At 38.1% G+C, this 19,271-nt stretch overlaps 1 protein-coding gene across 1 annotated transcript in view; it reads left to right on the top strand.

Moving 5' to 3' along the window:
- The window catches only part of GUCY2F (guanylate cyclase 2F, retinal), a 114,269-nt gene that overhangs the window by 15,506 nt on the left and 79,492 nt on the right, over positions 1-19,271 (top strand). The window contains 4 exon segments of the mRNA XM_071220258.1: positions 986-1,134; positions 1,136-1,306; positions 13,529-13,764; positions 15,492-15,623. Coding sequence (XP_071076359.1) covers positions 986-1,134; positions 1,136-1,306; positions 13,529-13,764; positions 15,492-15,623 — 688 coding nt within the window.

Below are 19,271 nucleotides of genomic sequence, written 5' to 3'. Positions count from 1 at the left end.
AATACTTACCAGACATATCTAATTAAACTACTCAATTTACCTGTGAAATGCATTGGAATCTACATTTTAAAATGCGGGCACTGAAGTACAAGTGAGCTTACACTAAACTAACTTATTATGGAGGGTGAAATTGGGTATCAGACTTTCAATCTCATGATGTAGTTCCCATTCTCCAATGATGGTTTCCTCTAACCCACTCTACTCTAGCATAGCCTTGCTAAACAACATAGTTTTATAAATCTAGGAAGAATTAAATTGAATGCAAAGTAATTCCAATTATAGGGAAGTTAGATTTTTAAAAGTTGAACTTACCCATAACATTAATAGCATTTATAGGTGAGAGTAAGTTAGTGCCATTCATTGTCTATAATGACCTTGGTGGGGGTGGGACCAGTAGGTCAAAATCTATTGGAATGTATTTAGGCGTTTGGCAATAAAAAGCAACAGTGGCTATTGGAATACCTCCCATCCTCTCCTTCTAACTTTCTTATTCTTAGGTATAATAGCTACTATTTATTGAGTGGTATGTCCTAAGCCCTTGAGATGAATTTCTTCAATAATCACTACCACCCTATGAAGCACACATTTATTATCTCCATTTTGTGAATGAGACAGATATAGGTTAAGTAAGTTACCTAAGCTTATACAGTTAATAACTGATGATGTTAAGGTATGAACCTAGTTTTCCAACCACAAAGCCTCTTCATTAGGCTACCTCCTGTTTGATATGCTTGTTATTGTTCCTGTCTAGTATTAGGTTCTGCAGCTGTGGACATATCTGTCTTGTCCCTAGGCCTAATTCAGAGTCCCTGAACATACCTCAGTCTCATATCAGGGCTTCAAATCTTGCTCATCTTGGAGGTATAAAATAGAAATAATTTACAAATTGGTTATAACACATTTATTTACTTCTCCCAATCTGTAGTTCTGAGTACTATATTTACTAACATATTGCTGCCATACCCTTTTGCTTTGTTGGTTTTAGTAATCATCATGTGTATGCATTCAGCACTGATTGGGGGAGAGACTCAGACACGTCTCTTGGAATGGGCTCATGATCTGAAACTGATGGGTGGAGCCTATATCTTGGTTCCATATGATGCCCTGGTCTACAGTTTATGCTATAAGCATACCTCCTTACCAGGTCTTGAAGAACAACCTGAAACTCTGGGAAGCTTATCATGATGTGTTGACCATTGCAGTGGAGTCTCAAGAAAAGACCTGCTATCAAGCCTATACAGAGGCAGCAGCTAGAGGTGAAATTTCTGAGAAACTGGAGTCAGATTGACTAAGTACAGATTTACAAGTTATCATGAACAAGAAGCTCAAAAATCAGGAAAGTAATTTTTTTTTCTATCAAGAGCTTCTATGCTACAGGAAATCCAATTAATAGCAGAATCACAGACAAATTAAACACATCTTTTGTTTGCAGAAAACATTTATAAAACAAAGACATTATTGTGGAAGTTTTTTTTCACCTTCAAGCAACCCACAATGACAGCATACAGCCATGAAAAAACAATAAAATATATTTGTGAACAGAGCAACAAAACTTTAATATATACCCGTGCTGTTCAAGGGGGCCTAGTAAAAAGAAGGCTTGTTTCTGATACAAGTTCTGAACCAATTCAACAATAAGACAAGAGAGCTAGTATATAAGAAGATATTACCTTTATTATGGGTAAAGTTTATTATCAGAGAGTATGGCTTCTGTCTGCAGGCATTTGAACTTCCCACTACTGAATTTGGGGATTAATTATACTTCTCCATCTAGTCACTAGTATTATTGGACCACTATATTCCTGCCCCATGACAGCATTCCTTTCATAAAATGTACAGCCTGGAGGAGCATAGTAGAGTGTGTGCTCCCTACTGGTAGCTCACTCTCAAGAGAAATATCTTAGGAGGGGCTGGGCTGCACATGCTCAGTTCTCTTTGCAAATTAACCAGCCCAATTAAGTCATTTCTCTTTTGTGGGAAGGAATGAATAAGGGAGTGAAGAGAGGTCAGGTGTTTTTTGTTAGTACGGCTACCTCTATATGAAAGAAATAATTTAGAATGGGAAAGAATTTCTTACCTTCTAATATAAAAGAAACAATGTTTATATATGTATAGATGTTTATATATGTATAGATGAATATATGTGTAAACATATTTCAGATTTAAGTCACAGCCACTTAAAGGCAGAGTAAGGAAAGGAAGTGGGGAGGGGAAAATGGAAAAGAATAAAGAGTGAAACAAAGAGGAAAAATACAAAAAGACGAGGAATATAAGAGGAAGATGGGGAGGCCCAAAATGCCAGTTAGATTAGAAAAAATACGGAGGGTTTTTTATAGATTGGAGGCCAGAAGTAGAAGGCAGTAATTTTCAGAAGTATTTAGAATGACACATAAATAAGTTTCAAAGTTCTAGCATTTGCTAGCATACTGTATTAATTATAATGCTTCTGGTTGTACGTAGTAGACAGCTCAACACAAAATGATCCAAGTAATTTTCTTTTTCAAAATTTGAAGGTATGGGAGCTCCAGGGTCAGTTATTCAGTAGCTCAATGATGCTATCAATGAATGAGGTTATTTTGATTTTTTCCACTTTACAAGTCATAGCATGCTAGCGTGACCTCATGATCATGTTCCAAGATGGCTGCTACAGTTCCATATATCACATGCAGCTGGACCTGTCTACAGACAAAAATGGGGAATGTCTCTCTTACAGAAGCTCCTCAAGCAAACTTCTGCCCACATGTTCCCTTTCATAATTGTATCCAATACCCATACTTAAACCAATAATTTAGAAAGAGGAATGAGACCACTGTGACTGATTCTATGGCTACTGGAAAATTGAACAAAATTAGGATTTTGTTAGCAAAGAAGAAGGCTGTCAGCTAGGCAGCTGATTGTGACTAACAATTACATTCACCATGATTTTCTCTTTTTTACCCTTTATTTCTTTATCCTGTGGACTGCTTCTCTTTCTAAATAAGTGATTCAGATGACACTTGGGTTTACTCATCTCTTTCTCTCCTGAGTATTGATAGCAAAGATTTTGCTGATTCTTGTTCTAATGAAAAAAGTGACTAGCAGAGATATTTGAAGTTTATTGCCACTGATATCTTCAATAATAAATCTGTCTTTTAGGAGACACACACATACTTAACTGAAAACAATTGATCAATTGGATCAAGTATTGCAAGGAACCCTCAAGTTGCTGAGTGGTTGTTCAAAAACAGTTGTTTGGTGTACTTACAAGCAACAAGATGGTTGATTTTTGTACTTTTAGCCAATCATACGGCATCACATAGATATAGACTAGGTCACCCTTTGTATTTTAATCACAGGATTTAGGGAAGGAGGAAGATGCATGTGTGTGCACATGCATGTGTGCACACATGTGTATTGTACATATGTGTAAGCAGATATTTTGATACAAAAACCTCAGACCTTCTACTCTTAATATTTGATCTAATCTCTTTGAGCTTGTGAACAAGGTAATTAAGGCAAAAAATGTCATTAGCTTGGTTGCTAGGCAACCTGTACTCAGCTTTACACAAAGAAGTAGAGCTAAAACAAAGACTGCAAAGCTTATTAAAAAGCTTGTTTAGATGCACTTCCCTGCCTACTTTGCATTGCAGGTGGCTAGGCTTTACCTTAACAACCAAAGAATGATAAAGAGTGAGACAATTATCTTCACATTCATGATAAACAAAGCTTCACACCCCCATTTCTAAATTAACTTGCTCAAAGGTATTTTTGAAGGGAGCTGGTATAGCAGAAACAGCATATGATTAGGAGTTAGACAAAATTAGGTAAATCTGAGCTCTCCTTCTTAATCGCTGTGTGTTTGGGGGCAAGTACTTAGACTTTTTTTTCCAATTACAGTTACAATATTATTTTTTATTAGTTTCAGGTGTTTAGCATAGTGGTTAGATTACTTAGACTTTTTGAGCCTCAGTTTTCCCATCTGCAAAACGGATTAGTCATCTACATCTTCTAAGATTATTGTGAAGATTAAACAAAGTAATATGTATAAAGTGCCCAGCAGAGTGCTTGGTTCATAGCTACCTTCCATTCCACTTTTTCTTCCTTGGGGCTAGAATCACCTTATTGATTGATGGTGACTTAGCATTAAACTGCAATCTGACTTCAGCTTCCTACTCTCTTATTTTTTAATTATTGGTAGAGACATTCAATAATTCCAGCTTTCAAAATTATTTTACTTTTAGATTCCCAAATGGTATTTTCTCACATAAAATTATGTAATTCAGTGTTTGATTATCTCTGGGCTCCTATTGTTTTTTCCCCTATTCAGTCAGCGGATCAACAACTATTTATTGAGCACCTGCTATGCACTATGTTGAACTCCAGATAGAACAGTGAACAAGGCAGGATTTTTATCAGTTGTGTGTTAGAGTCAGTCCACAAAAGCCAATTGGCTACAACACACAACTGACAAAAATCCTGTGGTGGTACTGGAAATATCGGGGGTTGAGGGAACTCTTTGTAAATCTGTGATTGTCTAACCACTATGCTGTACACCTGAAACTAATAAAAATAATATTGAATGTAAACTGTAATTTAAAATATAAAAAACAAACAAAAAGGCAATTGTGGGTATCTTTTCCCACCTTAGTGTCAGCGGCATCATGTTAGTTGCTTGAAATCAGGCGTTGAGAATATTTATACTACGGAAGTTGGTAAATGATACAATTAAGAGCTTTTTCCCCTTGTCATGGAGATGTTAAACATTTCCTAGCACATTACTTGTTCCTACTTTTATGGGGGTTTAAATTCTAGTGAGAGAGACAGGTAGTAAATTATTAAACAAATGTATGAGAAAGATGGCTATAATTTTTGCCTTGCCTAATAACTTACAGCAGAATTGAAATGTCTATACATAAGCTATATTGCCTATAGAAATGGTTTGCAACCTCTTTTCTTTTATACCCTTGCTTCTTTAAAAGGTAAAACAAACTAAAAACTATATAAGTGATAAATGCACATAATTTTAAAAGTCAAAAAATGCTAAAAAGTTTGTATCAACAACAAAGCAGTCCCCAGGCCTTCCTCCTACTCTTCATCAGAAGCAGAATATCATGTCTTTTAGCTATTTATTCTGGTATTTACCTCTACATTTCTAACTATACGGCTACTGGTTTCTTGATAGATCAATTTTGGACATCATTCATTGATTTTATATTATGGCTGAGTATTGGTATGTCATCTACTTCTTATCTTTCTTCAAATGTTCAATATAGTTATGTCATAATATTTATATTTAGTATATTTAATATTATATAAATATAATTCATAGATGGTCCATGTGGTATATTTTGCTAATAATTCATTTTACAACTAAGTTTAATTTTTTTTAAGTTTTAATTTATTTATGTTTAAAGAGAGGGGAAGGGAAGAAGAAAGAGAGGGAGAGAAACATCAATGTGTGGTTGCCTCTCACACACCACCCACTGGGTACCTGGCCCACAACCCAGGCCTGTGCCCTAGACTGGGAATTGAACCCGCAACCATTTGATTTCATAGGGTGGCACTCAAACCACTGTGCCACACCAGTCAGGGCATAACTTTGATTTTTACTAGAGTTCATAATTGGTATATTTTAAAAATTTGTTTATCTTAATTTGAATTTCTAAGTCTTGCATTCTATCTGATAAGGTTATAGAATCCTCTCAAAACAATTTTATACATGGTAAAACCTGTTAAATCCCTTATCAATTTCATTTGTTTTTCCTGAGACTCTCTGTCCTCCTCCTATTCCAAACTGAACTTGTTTCCCTAAGTCTGCTGCACAACTGTTGTGCTAAGATCTCCCTTTTCATGTCCCTGGAAATTACTTTTTCTTCTGTGCTGGTTCCATTACTTCATGAATCTTATGATTCCCATTTTCTTAGTTTACTCATTCAGTGGAGCACATCCTTAGGTAGCCTCTAAGAAATGTATACAGGGAGGCAAATTTTTGAGATTTTTCCATGTCTGAAAGTCATTATTCTATCTTTACTATTTATTGATAGTTTGAGCATTTAAATAAAAGTTAAAAATAATATTCTCTCAGCATTTTGAAGACATGGCACATTGTTTTCTAATTTCCACTGTTGGTATTGAGAACTCCAATGTCCTTCTCGTTCCTGATACTGTACAACCTGTTTTCAGTCCTTCCTATCTCCTCCAGAAGCTTTTAAGATTGTCTCTTTATTCTTAATGTTAGGAAACTTCATGATGATGTCTGACATGTACTATGCTCTACATTTGGTGGAACCTTTCAGTCTAGAAGCTCATACTTCGCAGACAGTTTTCTTGTTATTTATTTGATAATTTCCTTAACAACATTGTCTTTGTTATCTCTGGATATACTATCAGTTGGATTTAAGATTGCCTGGGTTGATCTTTTTTTCTCTTATTATGTATCTTGTATTATCTATATCTTTCGGTTTTTAGTTTTTCTTTCTGGAAGAGTTCCTTAATATTGTGTTCTCACTATTTTCTGATTTAAAATTAGCACTTGTTATCATGTTTTTAATTCCCAAGAGTCAATTCTAATTGTTTGATTATTCTATTTTAATAACATACTGCCTTTGTTTCATGAATATAGTATTTTCTCTTATTTCTCTGAAGATGTCTATTAGAGTTCCTTTGGAGTTTTCTTCTGTTCTCTGTGTTTTCCTCAGTTACTAAATTTTCATGCTTCTTTGGTTTAGTCTTTCTATTTCATGTTGGGAGATTTCCTTAAATGTCTGGTGATTCTGGCTATGTGTTCACATTTAGGAATGAAGTTCTAAAAGGACAATTTGAAGGTGTATGTACATGGTAGGTATGTTGACCAGTGGGTTTCAGTATAGGGCAACTGGCTAACCATGGCTAACCATGGCTAACCAGCTAGGTTATTTTTTGTTTTTGCTAACATCTGTAGGTCTTGCCTCTTGGGCTAGTCACTTTCTTCAAAGAAGAATGCTCCAGTCTCCTTCTTGGAAATCATGATCTTGGCTGTCAATATTCTAGGAGCCATGTTAGGGGAAGGAGACTGGGACTCTTCACCATTAAGTATGAAGACTTTAACTTCTTTACTCTTCTGTGACCCACCTAATTCCCATTTTTTGGGGGGTCAAGTGTCCATACCTGGGGCTGCTTTGAATTAATGTAACTTGTTTCTTGTGGCGATCTGACTGTGCTTAGTAGAAGTGGGCATGTCTAACAGCTCCTTACACAGACACTCAAACAGCTCCCCCTCTTTTACAGCTCTACCTCACCCCCATTTCCATAGTAATTGGTGTCTCTAATTCCCAAGCCTTTCCTGGATTCTCAGGGGGCAAATCTCCTTGTTGCTTACCAATATTCACCTCTTCAAGTACTTAGGTTTAATCGCCCTCCACTCTGCTAAATTAGTTGCTACTCCTGTAGCAGCTTTTCATCTTCACTTTCTGTGGTTTAGGGTTACAGACTTGTTAATGCCACTAGCTGTGGAGGTTTAGTGTTTTTGTTCCATGTTCTCTTTGTTGTTTAGGAGTGATGTTTAAGAAGAGGAAGGGAGTGAGAAAAAATTTGACTTCATTATCTTTAATCAGGAAGTCATGAAGAAAAATGTTACAAAAGGGTGTGTATGTTATTTTTTATTGGTGAGTTTACCAAAACCATTAATTAATTATGCAAGTATTTACTAAGCTGAGATATTGCATGGTAGTTAAGAGCATGAACTTTGAAAGCGGACTACTATAAATTTACTTCAGGTCTGTATCCTCTTTCCATTTTTTAAGTTGAAAATAATAATAATACCTACCTCATAGAGTTGCCGTGAGGATTATGTGAGTTAACACACATAAAGGGTTTGCCTGGCATCTAAAGCTTCTCAATAAATATTATTATTGCTATTAATGTTGTTATTTTTATTATTACTATGGGCTAGGCACTCTGCAGGTAAGATAATGGAGAACAAAATAGAAACAAGATCTTTACCCAATGAAGGGGAACAATTTTACAATTTCAGGATGATAAGACACCGTGCATAAAACTGAGACTTTATTACTTATTGGTCACAAAGTTAAGACTGGGACAAGAGATTTGAACAGTGCAATTCCAGGATGATATTACTAGATCCCTGTGCTCCTCTTCTGAAGTGCAAACAATAGCAGCTATCATGTATTCAGTGCTTACTCTACACAGTGATAGTTCACATAAATGATCCCATGGAATCCTCAGGTCAAACCTACAGATTAGGTATTAATAGCTCCATTATATGGACAATGAAACTGAGGCTCAAGGTAACTGCCTCAAGGTCAAACAGCTGGCAAGTGGCAGAGCTAGGATTCCAACCCAAGTCTGCTGTCAAAACTTGATGATTTAACAACACAGCCTTTTAAAAAAAAAATAAAATTACACTGTGTCCCGTGTCTAATGCTTTACTCAAAGTAACATTATTAAATGACTAATACTTTGATTTTAATGGGTTTATTAGATTGTTTTCCTTTGATATAGGAGGTGATAGGGCTTTATGAGGACCCATTAAAAGAGAACAATAAATCAGAATGAAAAGATTAGAGTAGTGGGACACCAGTGGCAAATTTCCTAATTTGGTCTCAGGATGAGTATGCAAGGAGTTTCACTTTGTACCTTTATATTTTGGCACAGACTAGACTTCTGAAATAAGGTTTTAGTGCCTGCATTCTTCTCTTTTATTGTATTTCCTTGTTTTCAATGAAATTCTATCTGCTGCAAATACATATTGCTGGAACACACATTTTGGATGTTTTTCCCAAATGGGCCTTATTTGGCTAAGCAAAGGAAATCCTCTGTATTTCTCAGCAAGCCCAGAGGACCTTAAGCCCTTGCACTTATTGTTTTCCATTACCCTAATTATGGGCACCTGGGGTGCTAAGCTGAAGGGAATGTAGTTAGGACTGGAACATTCCAGGATGGGGCCCACCACAGAGGCTGTCACAAAAGGTTGCCTGCAGCTCACTGTAGCTGCAACTGTCTTTGTTCCTCATTCTTTATACGAAATAACGGTATTGTATTTATGAGTATTATATCAAACAGATTGGGATATTAGCCATCTCTTGGCTAAGTGCAAGGGTTGAGATCATGCATCGTTGATGGTACTATATTTAATAACAGAAAATTCAATTACTCCTTGGTTTCATGTTCTCTGCATGTGTCTGACTTTTTGTTCAAAAGTGATGTTACCATTTTGTCCTTCAAGTTATGCTTTCCAAGCCAGGTATGTTTTAATGCATGCTTCCAAGGACAAAAATTTTGGAAGCCAGTTTTGTGTCTTTCAGACACATTAAATCTGAACTGATGATAGTTAACCTAAAAACAGCATGAACCATTATAGTGAACAAATGCAAATATCACTGCTTTTGACTAAGACCTTGCTCTTTCAGATACAAGCTCCAAAAAGCCTAGGGTAGGGCCAGCGAAAGTCAATGAATAACAAGTCTAAGTTTTAATTATCATTCATTATTCAAAATTCATTCATTTATTCATGTTCAAGTCTATAAGGAGACAAATCATCAGTGGTTTCCCAATTCTGGGTTGTGATGCCAATAAGATCATCTGTCTGAAAGAAGTTCCTGCCAATTCCGTTTTTCTTTGGAGCTGTAGTCAGAAGCCAGCGCAGAGGGTTGTTGAGAGTGTTTTTTTTTCTGTCCCACTCTCTACTTATTGTTTTTCTAATTGTGTGCAGAAGCTGCAACTAGACACCTTTTGTGACCAATACTAACAGAGTGTGCCTTTGATTTATGGGAAGGGACAATTCCCATTTCTTAGGGGCACAGTGGGTGAAACAGGAACGCAAACCAGCTAGAACACAAATCCAAGCCCTTGCAGTAAAAGTGGGCCATTATAACAGATATTCTTTTGCAACTGAATGTTGTTGCTACAGTTATGCTTTCCACCTTAGTTGCAGGTCCCTCTACCATACTTTTGTGGCTGTGTGTATGTACATGCATGCATGCATGTGTGTGTTGTGTCTGTGTGTTTGGTATGTAGTGGAGGCTAGAGAATCCTGAAGAACAGGGTTCAGGTTTCAGTCATCTTGGTGAGTTTGTGTCAGTCAGCTCTAACAGGGATCAATCAGAGAGCACAAAGGGCAGTGTAGCTTGGCCAGCTGAAAACCCTTTGGGATGTGTCAACTCAGAGATGAGGGTATTGTTTTTAAAGATTTCAATCTTGGCTTTTGTCTGTAGGTAGATGTAGTTTCTTTCCCAGAAAGCTCTGTGCCTTTCAAAACAGAATACTAGCATTCTCCTTGCTTTCAGGTGTTTGCTGCCCTGTGGTTTCTTACTCATTCATTTTACTAGCATTGATTTTATACTCTGCCTTCCAGCCTTCATTTATTGTCATAACCTACCAAAGCTCCAGAAAAAGGCAGGTCTTGCAGAAATCTTAAAGACAATAAAATGAAGTATCTGAGAATGTCAGGAGGGAGAGTTAGTGAAAACCCCTTAAGGGACCTCAGTGTGTGCTAGGCAACTAAGTGTAGATGTCTTGGTGGCAGCACATGCCATCCATTTACCCTATTTGAATAGTGTATGTTAAAGCAGAGTGGTAAAGGGAGATCATTGGCATAAAGCTCAGGAGACTAAGGTGTTGACTTCTGTGCTGCTATTATTTTTCCCTGTTATCCGAGGTAAGGTTTTTGGCTAGAACAACTAGAAGAATGGAGTAACTTTAGCAAAAAAAAAATGGAGAAGACTCATTGTAGATGGAGCAGGAGGATTTGAGGCAAAAATTAGGATTTTGATTTTGGGTACTTTAAAATTTAACATCCAAGTAGAGATGTTAAAGTAGGCCATTGACTATATCAGTCTGGAATTTAGATAAGAGGCCTGAACTGGAATAACACATCTCAGATTTGTGACATAGATATGGTATTTAAAGCCATTAGACTAGAAGAGATTACCAGTGGAGTGACTGTAGATAGAGAAGAGGGTGAAGGACTGAGCTGTGGGACATTCCAATGTTAAGAGATCAGAGAGATGAAGAATAACCCATATATAGGCCAAACAAGGATGTCTACAAGGTAAGTTTGATCCCTTCACTAGAGCAAGAGTTGGGAAAATTAACGAGTTCAGAAGAAGGGGGGAACAAAGGGACCATCTCTTTTAATCAGGAATGCTAAACTAAGAAATAGGAGACCTGGGTTCTACCTGACTTTATGCCTAGGTAAGTGACCTGGAAAAATCACTTAACTACTCTAGGTTTTCCTTTTGTACCTATAAAGAAATATAGCTACACCAGATGACCTTCAAGGTTTAGACAGTCATGATTCTGTATCCTCATTTTTGAAGTCCAGAGAGAGGGGAGATGTGATTTGACCAACAGCCTTGCATTAGGCCAGTTTGCCTTCTTCTATATTCTCAATTTTAAATCTTAAATTCATATTAGACTCCCTGGGAAGCTTTTAGTAGTACTGATTACTGGGTCCCAAATCTAGTGTCTCATTTTGTTGGTCTGGGTTGGGTTTGGCAATGGTATTTTTGACACTCCTTGGAGAATTCTAACGTGCAGCCAGGTTTGAAAACCCTCTGCTCTACATTAACAAGGCATGGCAGTGTCCTGTTAGCTGGTACAACTTTCTGCATCTTATAGTTCCACCACAAAAATGATTCACTCAATTTCAAATCCTTTAATTCAGATAATTTTCTCACACAAGGATAGCTTTCTAGATCTTGTAAAACAAAACTAACAATTATCAGCTTTCCCTGAAGCTCAGTTAAATGGTATGACCATAGCTTTCTTGAACTCCATCCTAGAAGTGAAATGTTATGGAAAACCATGAAGCCATAGCTGGTGTGGGGGAAGGAGGGGGGGATTGTGTCCTCTTCTTTCCCACCTTTATGGAGAAAAGATACAAGGTTTGTTCCAAAAATAAACTTACAGTAAGGTTAATGAACAGTGCATCAGGCATAGTAAACAAATACTATTGCTTTTACTATATTTATAAAGCATGCATACTCATGCTGTCCCCTGTAGTAGCTTTACTGCTTAATAGTGGCTTGTTACCAAGGCTTTGACACTTTGCACACCAATAAGATATAAAGTTTCTTGATTGAACCCACATTATCCATATAGTACAACATTTTGCTCTGTATTTGTGGGTATGGATGTGTTAGTATGCATGTCTACATGTGTGTGGGAGAGGCTATGTGTTTAAAACTGTATTCTACTGTTCACTTCTTCTGGGGAGCATGTGTCTAGGAGAATAGCCATATTGAACTAAGACAGGATAAGACATGGACTGTGGATGCACATAATTTACAGTCTTGCCACACACACCTACCACTCCATTAGTGCCAGCAAAGTGATTTTACTATGCGTAATGCACCAATAACTAACCTGGTAAATTTATTTGACTGTCTCTTGTCCATTCCATACATGTTATTTTAGTGCCCTTTATAACTCTAAATTCCTTTCTTAGTTTAGGGACACAAAAATATATTGTGTATGACTTAGTTTGCTCATAAAATTCTCATATTTCATATATTTAAAGATGTGAAGGACTGGGGGAGAAAAACAGAAAAATTCAGGTGATAAACCAAGCAAGTCCTCAAAAACAGTTGTTTTTTTTTCCCCTCTGGGTCTTCATAGCTCTCCTCCACTGACATGTGCACCCCATTATAATGAACACAGGGTTGGGATACACTCTGAGATTGCTCTAGGGTGACTACAGCTTGAGGTAATTGTAATTTTTTAAAATTGTTGTTCAAGTACAGTTTTCTGCCTTTTCCCCCCACCCCTCCCCACCACTGTAGGCCTCCCTACTTCCTTCCTCTATTTCCACCCCACCCCCATTGTTATTGTCCATATGTCCTTTATAGTTGTTCCTGTAAAGTCTTTACTCTTTCCCCCCATTATCCACTCCCCTCTCCCCTCTGGTCACTGTCAGCCTGTTCTCAATTTCAATGTCTTTGGTTATATTTTGCTTAATTGTTCATTTTGTTGATTAGGTACCTGTTAAAGGTGAGGTCATATGGTATTTGTCCCTCACTGCCTGGCTTATTGCACTTAGCATAATGCTCTCCAGTTCCATCCATGCTGCCACAAAGGGTAGGAGCTCCTTCTTTCTTTCTGCTGTGTGGAATTCCATTATGTAAATGTACCATAGTTTTTTTATCCATTCATTTACTGATGGGCACTTAGGTTGCTTCCAGTACTTGGCTATTGTAAATTGTGCTGCCATGAACATTGGGATTCATAGGTTCTTTTGGATTGCTGTTTCAGGATTCTTAGGATATAATCCTAGCAGTGGAATTGCCAGGTCAAAAGGCAGTTCCATTTTTAGTTTTCTGAGGAAATTCCATACTGTTTTCCATAGCGGTTGCACCAGTCTGCAATTCCACCAACAGTGCACTAGGGTTCCCTTTTCTCCACAACCTCTCCAACACTTGTTGTTTGTTGATTTGTTTAAGATGACCATTCTGACTGTTGTGAGGTGGTATCTCATTGTGGTTTTAATTTGCATCTCTCTGATGGCTAGGGATGCTCAGCATCTTTTCATGATAATTATAATTTTAAAAAATAGATTTCACCATTGTTTAGAATGACCTACAATTCAATTTATCTTATCACACAAGCCATGAATGATGCTATGAAAAACGGACAGGCTAGTGCTGCCAGTCTGGTTCAGCGTTCCAGAAATATGCAATTCTATGGATTCACCCAGTTGACAAAGACAGTTTCAAATGGAAATGGAATTTCAGAATATGTAATCCTGGGCACCAACTGGAAAGAATGGGTACTGCATAGTGCTTACACTGGGTTCTTAAGGCTCTCCTCATTTTTTTAAATTCTTGTTTCTTTATTCTGTTCTGGTTGAATGTTTATTTCTTCCTTTTGTTCCGAGTCATTGATTTGAGTCCTGGTTTCCTTCCCTTCACTGTTGGTTCCCTGTACATTTTTCTTTATTTCACTTTGCATAGCTTTACTCCTTCCTCTATTTTGCAACCATCCCAACCATTTCTGTGAGCATCTGATTACCAGTGTTTTGAACTGTGCATCTGATAGGTTGGCTGTCGCTTCATCACTTAGTTGTATTTTTTTCTGGAGCTTTGATCTGTTCTTTCCTTTGGGCCATATTTTTTCTCGCGGTGAGCCTGTTACATAGTAAGGGGTGGAGCATTAGGTTTTGGCCAGGGCTGGGCAACCCACATTGCTGTGTGCTGGTGCTGATTGTGGGGGAGGGGTCTGAGAGGGAACAACGCATTGCTCAGCTCTCGACTGGCTTTCAGTCACTTCCTCCACTACCCACAAGCAAATCAGGCCCTTCTGGAGCTGATTCCTGGATGGATGGGCTTGTGTACAATCTAGGATCCTCTGGGTCTCTCCAACAAACTCTCCTGTGGGGCTAGGAGTTTCTTCTGCTGCGTCAACTCCCACAGTTTTTTTCAGTCAGAGATTTTGAGGCTTCATTTCCCCCTGCTGGAACCCTGTGTTGCATGGTCTGTCTTGCTCACCACTTGTTCCTCCCAGTTTATCCGCATGCAAATATGGAACTGCCTGGTCTTCCAGCCACTGCCTTGCCACAAGTCCTCTCCACCCCCACTTCCCATCTCTGCCCCTCCTACTGGTCTGGATGAATGTTTCTTCTTTATTTCCTTGGTTGTCCATACAGTTCTATACAGTTCGATTTTCTGGCAGTTCTGGTTATTTTTTGTTTTTAAATTTGTTATTGTCCTTCTTTTGGTTGTATGAGGAGGCAAAGTGTATGTACCTATGCCTCCATCTTGGCTCTGTATTTTGCTTTCATGTGACATACTCAACTACCTATTTACTTATGTCATCACATATTTTCCCCTTGAAATGGTAGTAATCAATCCAAATATTTAGATTTTCCAGAGGCCAATTTATATCCTGATGAAAATACTATCAAAGCCAGACTCACCCTTAAAGGACAAGTGCTATATTTTTCATCAAAAACTCATGAGGTTGGTCTGGCCAGGTAGCTCAGTTGGTTAGAGCATTATCCCAATACTCCAAGGTCGTGGGTTCGATCCCTGGTCAGGGAATGTACGAGAATAAACCAATGAATGCATAACTAAGTGTAACAACAAATACATGACTGTCTCTCTTAAATCAATAAATAAAAATTTTAAAAACCTCACTAGGTCTATGGTTTCAGGTGAATTAAAAAGGTCTTTTATTTTATGAAGGCAACATAATACTTAGCCTTCACAAGTGAGCTAACATATTTATTCTGAAGAACTAAGAATAAATAAATACATTTCTATTGCTGTCCAACGTACTCAAAGTTTTCCATTCATGGACTTTTTCCTCCAAGGAGATACCCAGGTCAGCCTTAATCCATGTGATTTGCAATTGTCAGGGTGGGGGGTAGTTTTGCTTCAGAAGAGTGAAATTGCTTTCTGTGTCTATAAAGTCAACAAAACAGACTGTGCTGTAGAAACATGGAATTTATGTAGATGTGGCTTCATTTTAGAGTTACCAGAAAGCATGGGGGGTTGCTCTGCGGTGCCTTTTATTTATAGCCCCTCTCTGATAATGCCATTCTTCCTCTTCCTCTTGCTCTTTTCAGATTTCGACACTGCATTTGCTGTGATGGTCTACCTTGCTTTGCTCATACCCCTTCTGTCTATTAATGGATTTGCTTCCTTTATAGGGTACATTTTTGTTTGTTTTTTGTATCTAAAAATATAAGCCCATAATAACCTTGTTAATACTGATTTCTAGGAAGTCATGTTGCTGTACAATTCCCTCATTACATGACCCACTGATTATCTTTTTTTTCCATGGTGATTTACCATCCGTACTAGCTCCATTTAGGGTGAAGAGTTTTCATGTTGTCAAGAATAATTTCCTCAGCTGTGTTGTCAGTGTTGTTGCTTTTGAGTAAATCTGTCTCTCAGCACTATCATAAAATAAGAGAACCAGTACTTTAGGGCTTATCTACTCTCTATCTGTGCTCTTTTTTTCTACTGGCAGCATCTTCTATAACCATCTCCTTCCCTAAATGTATGGACTTGTAGGGAATGGAGTAGAGGTATTTTAACAAGTTCCAAGAATTAGGCAGAATTAGCTAGAATCCAATATTTAGGAATAGTGATACTAACTCACTCACAAGATTGTAATGTGGACTAAATAAAGTTCCCAGAACAATACCTGGCTCATAGCAGGTGCTCATTAAATGGCAAATCTCACCTCCTTCCCAAGCAGATGAGGCTATCCTGCTGATTGTTGGGAGTTCATAATCCTCACTTTGACACTCATGGCTTTTGCCCAGGGTATCATATTCTTCATTTTTACTGTTTTTCATCCTTGGACTAAACCTCTAATAGCTAATCATTAACATCATCATTGTCACCATTCTTTGTCTTCATCCATCAGGTCCCTTAATAGGTGACCAAGTATTCTCATAAACTAATTCAGGATCAGGGATAAATGGCTGAAGATGGTTTAATACGACACCCTTTTCTTATAATCTTTGCATTTTAACAGTTAGACCCTCCCCCATACTAGGATGATTTAGGGAAAGTGAAAAATGAAATCAAACACAACTCTCTCACTCTACACATTCCACCCAGCAAAGCACACCTTTGTTATCTTTTTGTAAGTGTGGTCCTGTTAACAATGTGATGCAAAATTAGTAGGGAATGGAGTGCATCTATTTTGGTGAGTTTCAAGAAAGACTGTCTAGACACTTCTCCAAGAAGGACATACAGAGGGCCCAGAGATATATGAAAAAGATGCTCAGTATTGCTAGCTATCAGGGAGATGAAAATTAAAACCACAATGAGATACCACCTCACACCAGTCAGAATGGCCATCATAAACAAATCAACACATGTTGGAGAGGATGCAGAGAAAAGGGAATCCTAGTGCACTGTTGGTGGGAATGCAGACTGGTGCAGTCACTGTGGAAAACAGTATGGAATTTCCTCAGAAAACTAAAAATGGAACTGATTTTTGACTCAGCAATTCCACTGCTGGGATTATAACCTAAGAGCCCTGAAACACCAATCCCAAAGAACCGATGCACCCCAATGTTCATAGCAGCACAATTTCCAATAGCCAAGTACTGGAAGCAACCTAAGTGCCCATCAGCATATGAGTGGATCAAAAAACTATGGTATATTTACCCAATGGAATTCTATGCAGCAGAGAGAAAGAAGGAGCTCCTATCTTTTGTGGCAGCATGGATGGAACTGGAGAGCATTATGCTAAGTGAAATAAGCCAGGCAGTGAAAGACAAATACCATATGATCTCACCTTTAACTGGAACATAATCAACAGAAGAAAAAAGCAAACAAAATATAACCAGAGACATTGAAATTAAGAACAATCTAACAATAGCCAGAGGGGAAGGGGGAGGGGACAGTGGGGAGAAGGGTTTTCAGGAACTACTATAAAGGGCACATGGACAAAACCAAGGGGGAGAGTGGAAGCAGCGGAGGGAGGTGGATTTGGCTGGGGTGGGGAGAAAATGCAAACTGTAATTGAACAACAATAAAGTAATTTATTTAAAAATATAAAATGTCAAAAAAAGAAGAAAAACTGTCTAAAGTGTATTGAGTACCTGTATAAATTTGGATCAGACATTAAGCCTCTAGTGGCCAGAATTTTCTCATTTTAAAATAAAGGAATTGGTTTAGATAATCTTTAAGAGCCCTTCCAGCTCTAATATTCCGATGGCTGTGAAATCCTGGATTGAAACTCTAACAGGTATAGCTCTTAGTGTTTAATAGGTTGGCATTGCTGTGAGAAAACAAAATTATCTATTCTCACCAGAATTAGAAACTTGATACAGCTGCACAGAGTAGTAGGTCACTTATGAATTGGTAAAACATACTTGATAGATGTTAATGGCAGATGGCACCAGAATGTTACTGGTGATGTTAGACCTTGGTCCTTGAGTTTGGCTAAGAAACAATTCAGAGCCAAGAACTCTGGCATAATAAATTTATTTAGAAAGTCACAGAGGTAGAAGAAGTGAGCCAATTGGGCCGCAGGGTCTCAGGAAACAAATTATAGAGACAAAAGGAGTGCCCTTGGAGCTCAGGAAAAAGAAAGGCAAAGAAAATGAGCCTGTGGGAAGGAGAGGAGGAAAGGCAGGGATGTGCTTCAGAGAGAGTGCACATTGGGTCCTTCGTCTTAAGAGGTTTTATATGTTTTCCAAAGGCGGAGATTTTAGAGGAGGTCTCAGGGGAGGATCTCAATAGAATATTCATCAGCTTTCCAGGTGTGTCCTTTCAGGGTTGTAGTTTCTACTGATTGGTCAGTACCAAGGCAGGGCATTATTAATCATTGCAGCTGGTCCTGTGTCAGCCATGGTGTCACTTCATCTGGTTTTGCTGCTTTACTGAGCCTGGGAAAAAGAACTGAGGTCTAGATGTTATCTCTAGTTTGACCAAAACACTGTCTCTGTGGTCAGTAGAGCTGAGGCTTTGTTCTTAAGATTATTTGATGTGGGCCAGAACCTCATTGTCCAGGGAGCTTAATGCTTAAGAGAGGGGTCATGCAAGGGCTTGTGTGAGAGTTATATTTGGATATTCTCCAGCCTCCTTATTCCTCCTCTAATAGAGTCTACCACATGACTAATGATATGCCAGGGAGGAAAGGTCAGGGGAGGCTCCAAACCAAATGACCAGTGATATGAAAAGACAGGGGGTCTAAACTGCATGACCAGTAGTGATATGCTATGGGAGGAAATGTCACCCTGGGGCAAGGTCCCACCTTATAACACTTGTTTTCCTAATTTTGCTCATTGCCTAGCTTCCTACCATATCAATGAAGACATGACTTGAAAGGAAGTTATTTTTATTTTTTTTTATTTCTGTGACTGTGACATTCCTACTCACAACAGAAATTTAGTGTCTTTACTTTAGCTGCTGCCAAAGAATAAAGTATTTAATTAACATTATTAACTACTTAGTGAAAATAAATTCCATTCAATCAATAAGCTTCCCCCTTTAGGGGGATTTGAGGAGTAATAGGCTCTGGCTACCCAATGCCAAAACATCTCACGGTAAGGGGGAAAATCAAGTCACTCAGCTGTTGGTGTTAGATGTTATGCCCTCCTCAAAGGACTGGTCTCACCAGTCTTTCCCATGGAATGGACTGGTTCTTTGGGCTTAGAATGAGCCCAATCTGCAATTCTTGGTAAGGGAAGGAAAAATAAAAAAAAACACAGAGTTGGGGGATTTGTTTTGGAGCTTGTAGCTGAAGGGCAAAGAAGATTGGAGAGGAAACTGATTAGAGAGGGACATGATTAGTTAAAGATGAAAATGATTGGGGTGGAAAATGAGTTTGAG

This window comes from Desmodus rotundus, chromosome X, assembly GCF_022682495.2.
Source record: "Desmodus rotundus isolate HL8 chromosome X, HLdesRot8A.1, whole genome shotgun sequence".
NCBI lineage: Eukaryota > Metazoa > Chordata > Mammalia > Chiroptera > Phyllostomidae > Desmodus > Desmodus rotundus.
Note: the sequence above shows the minus strand (reverse complement) of the source record. Positions and strands in the feature narration are given on the sequence as shown.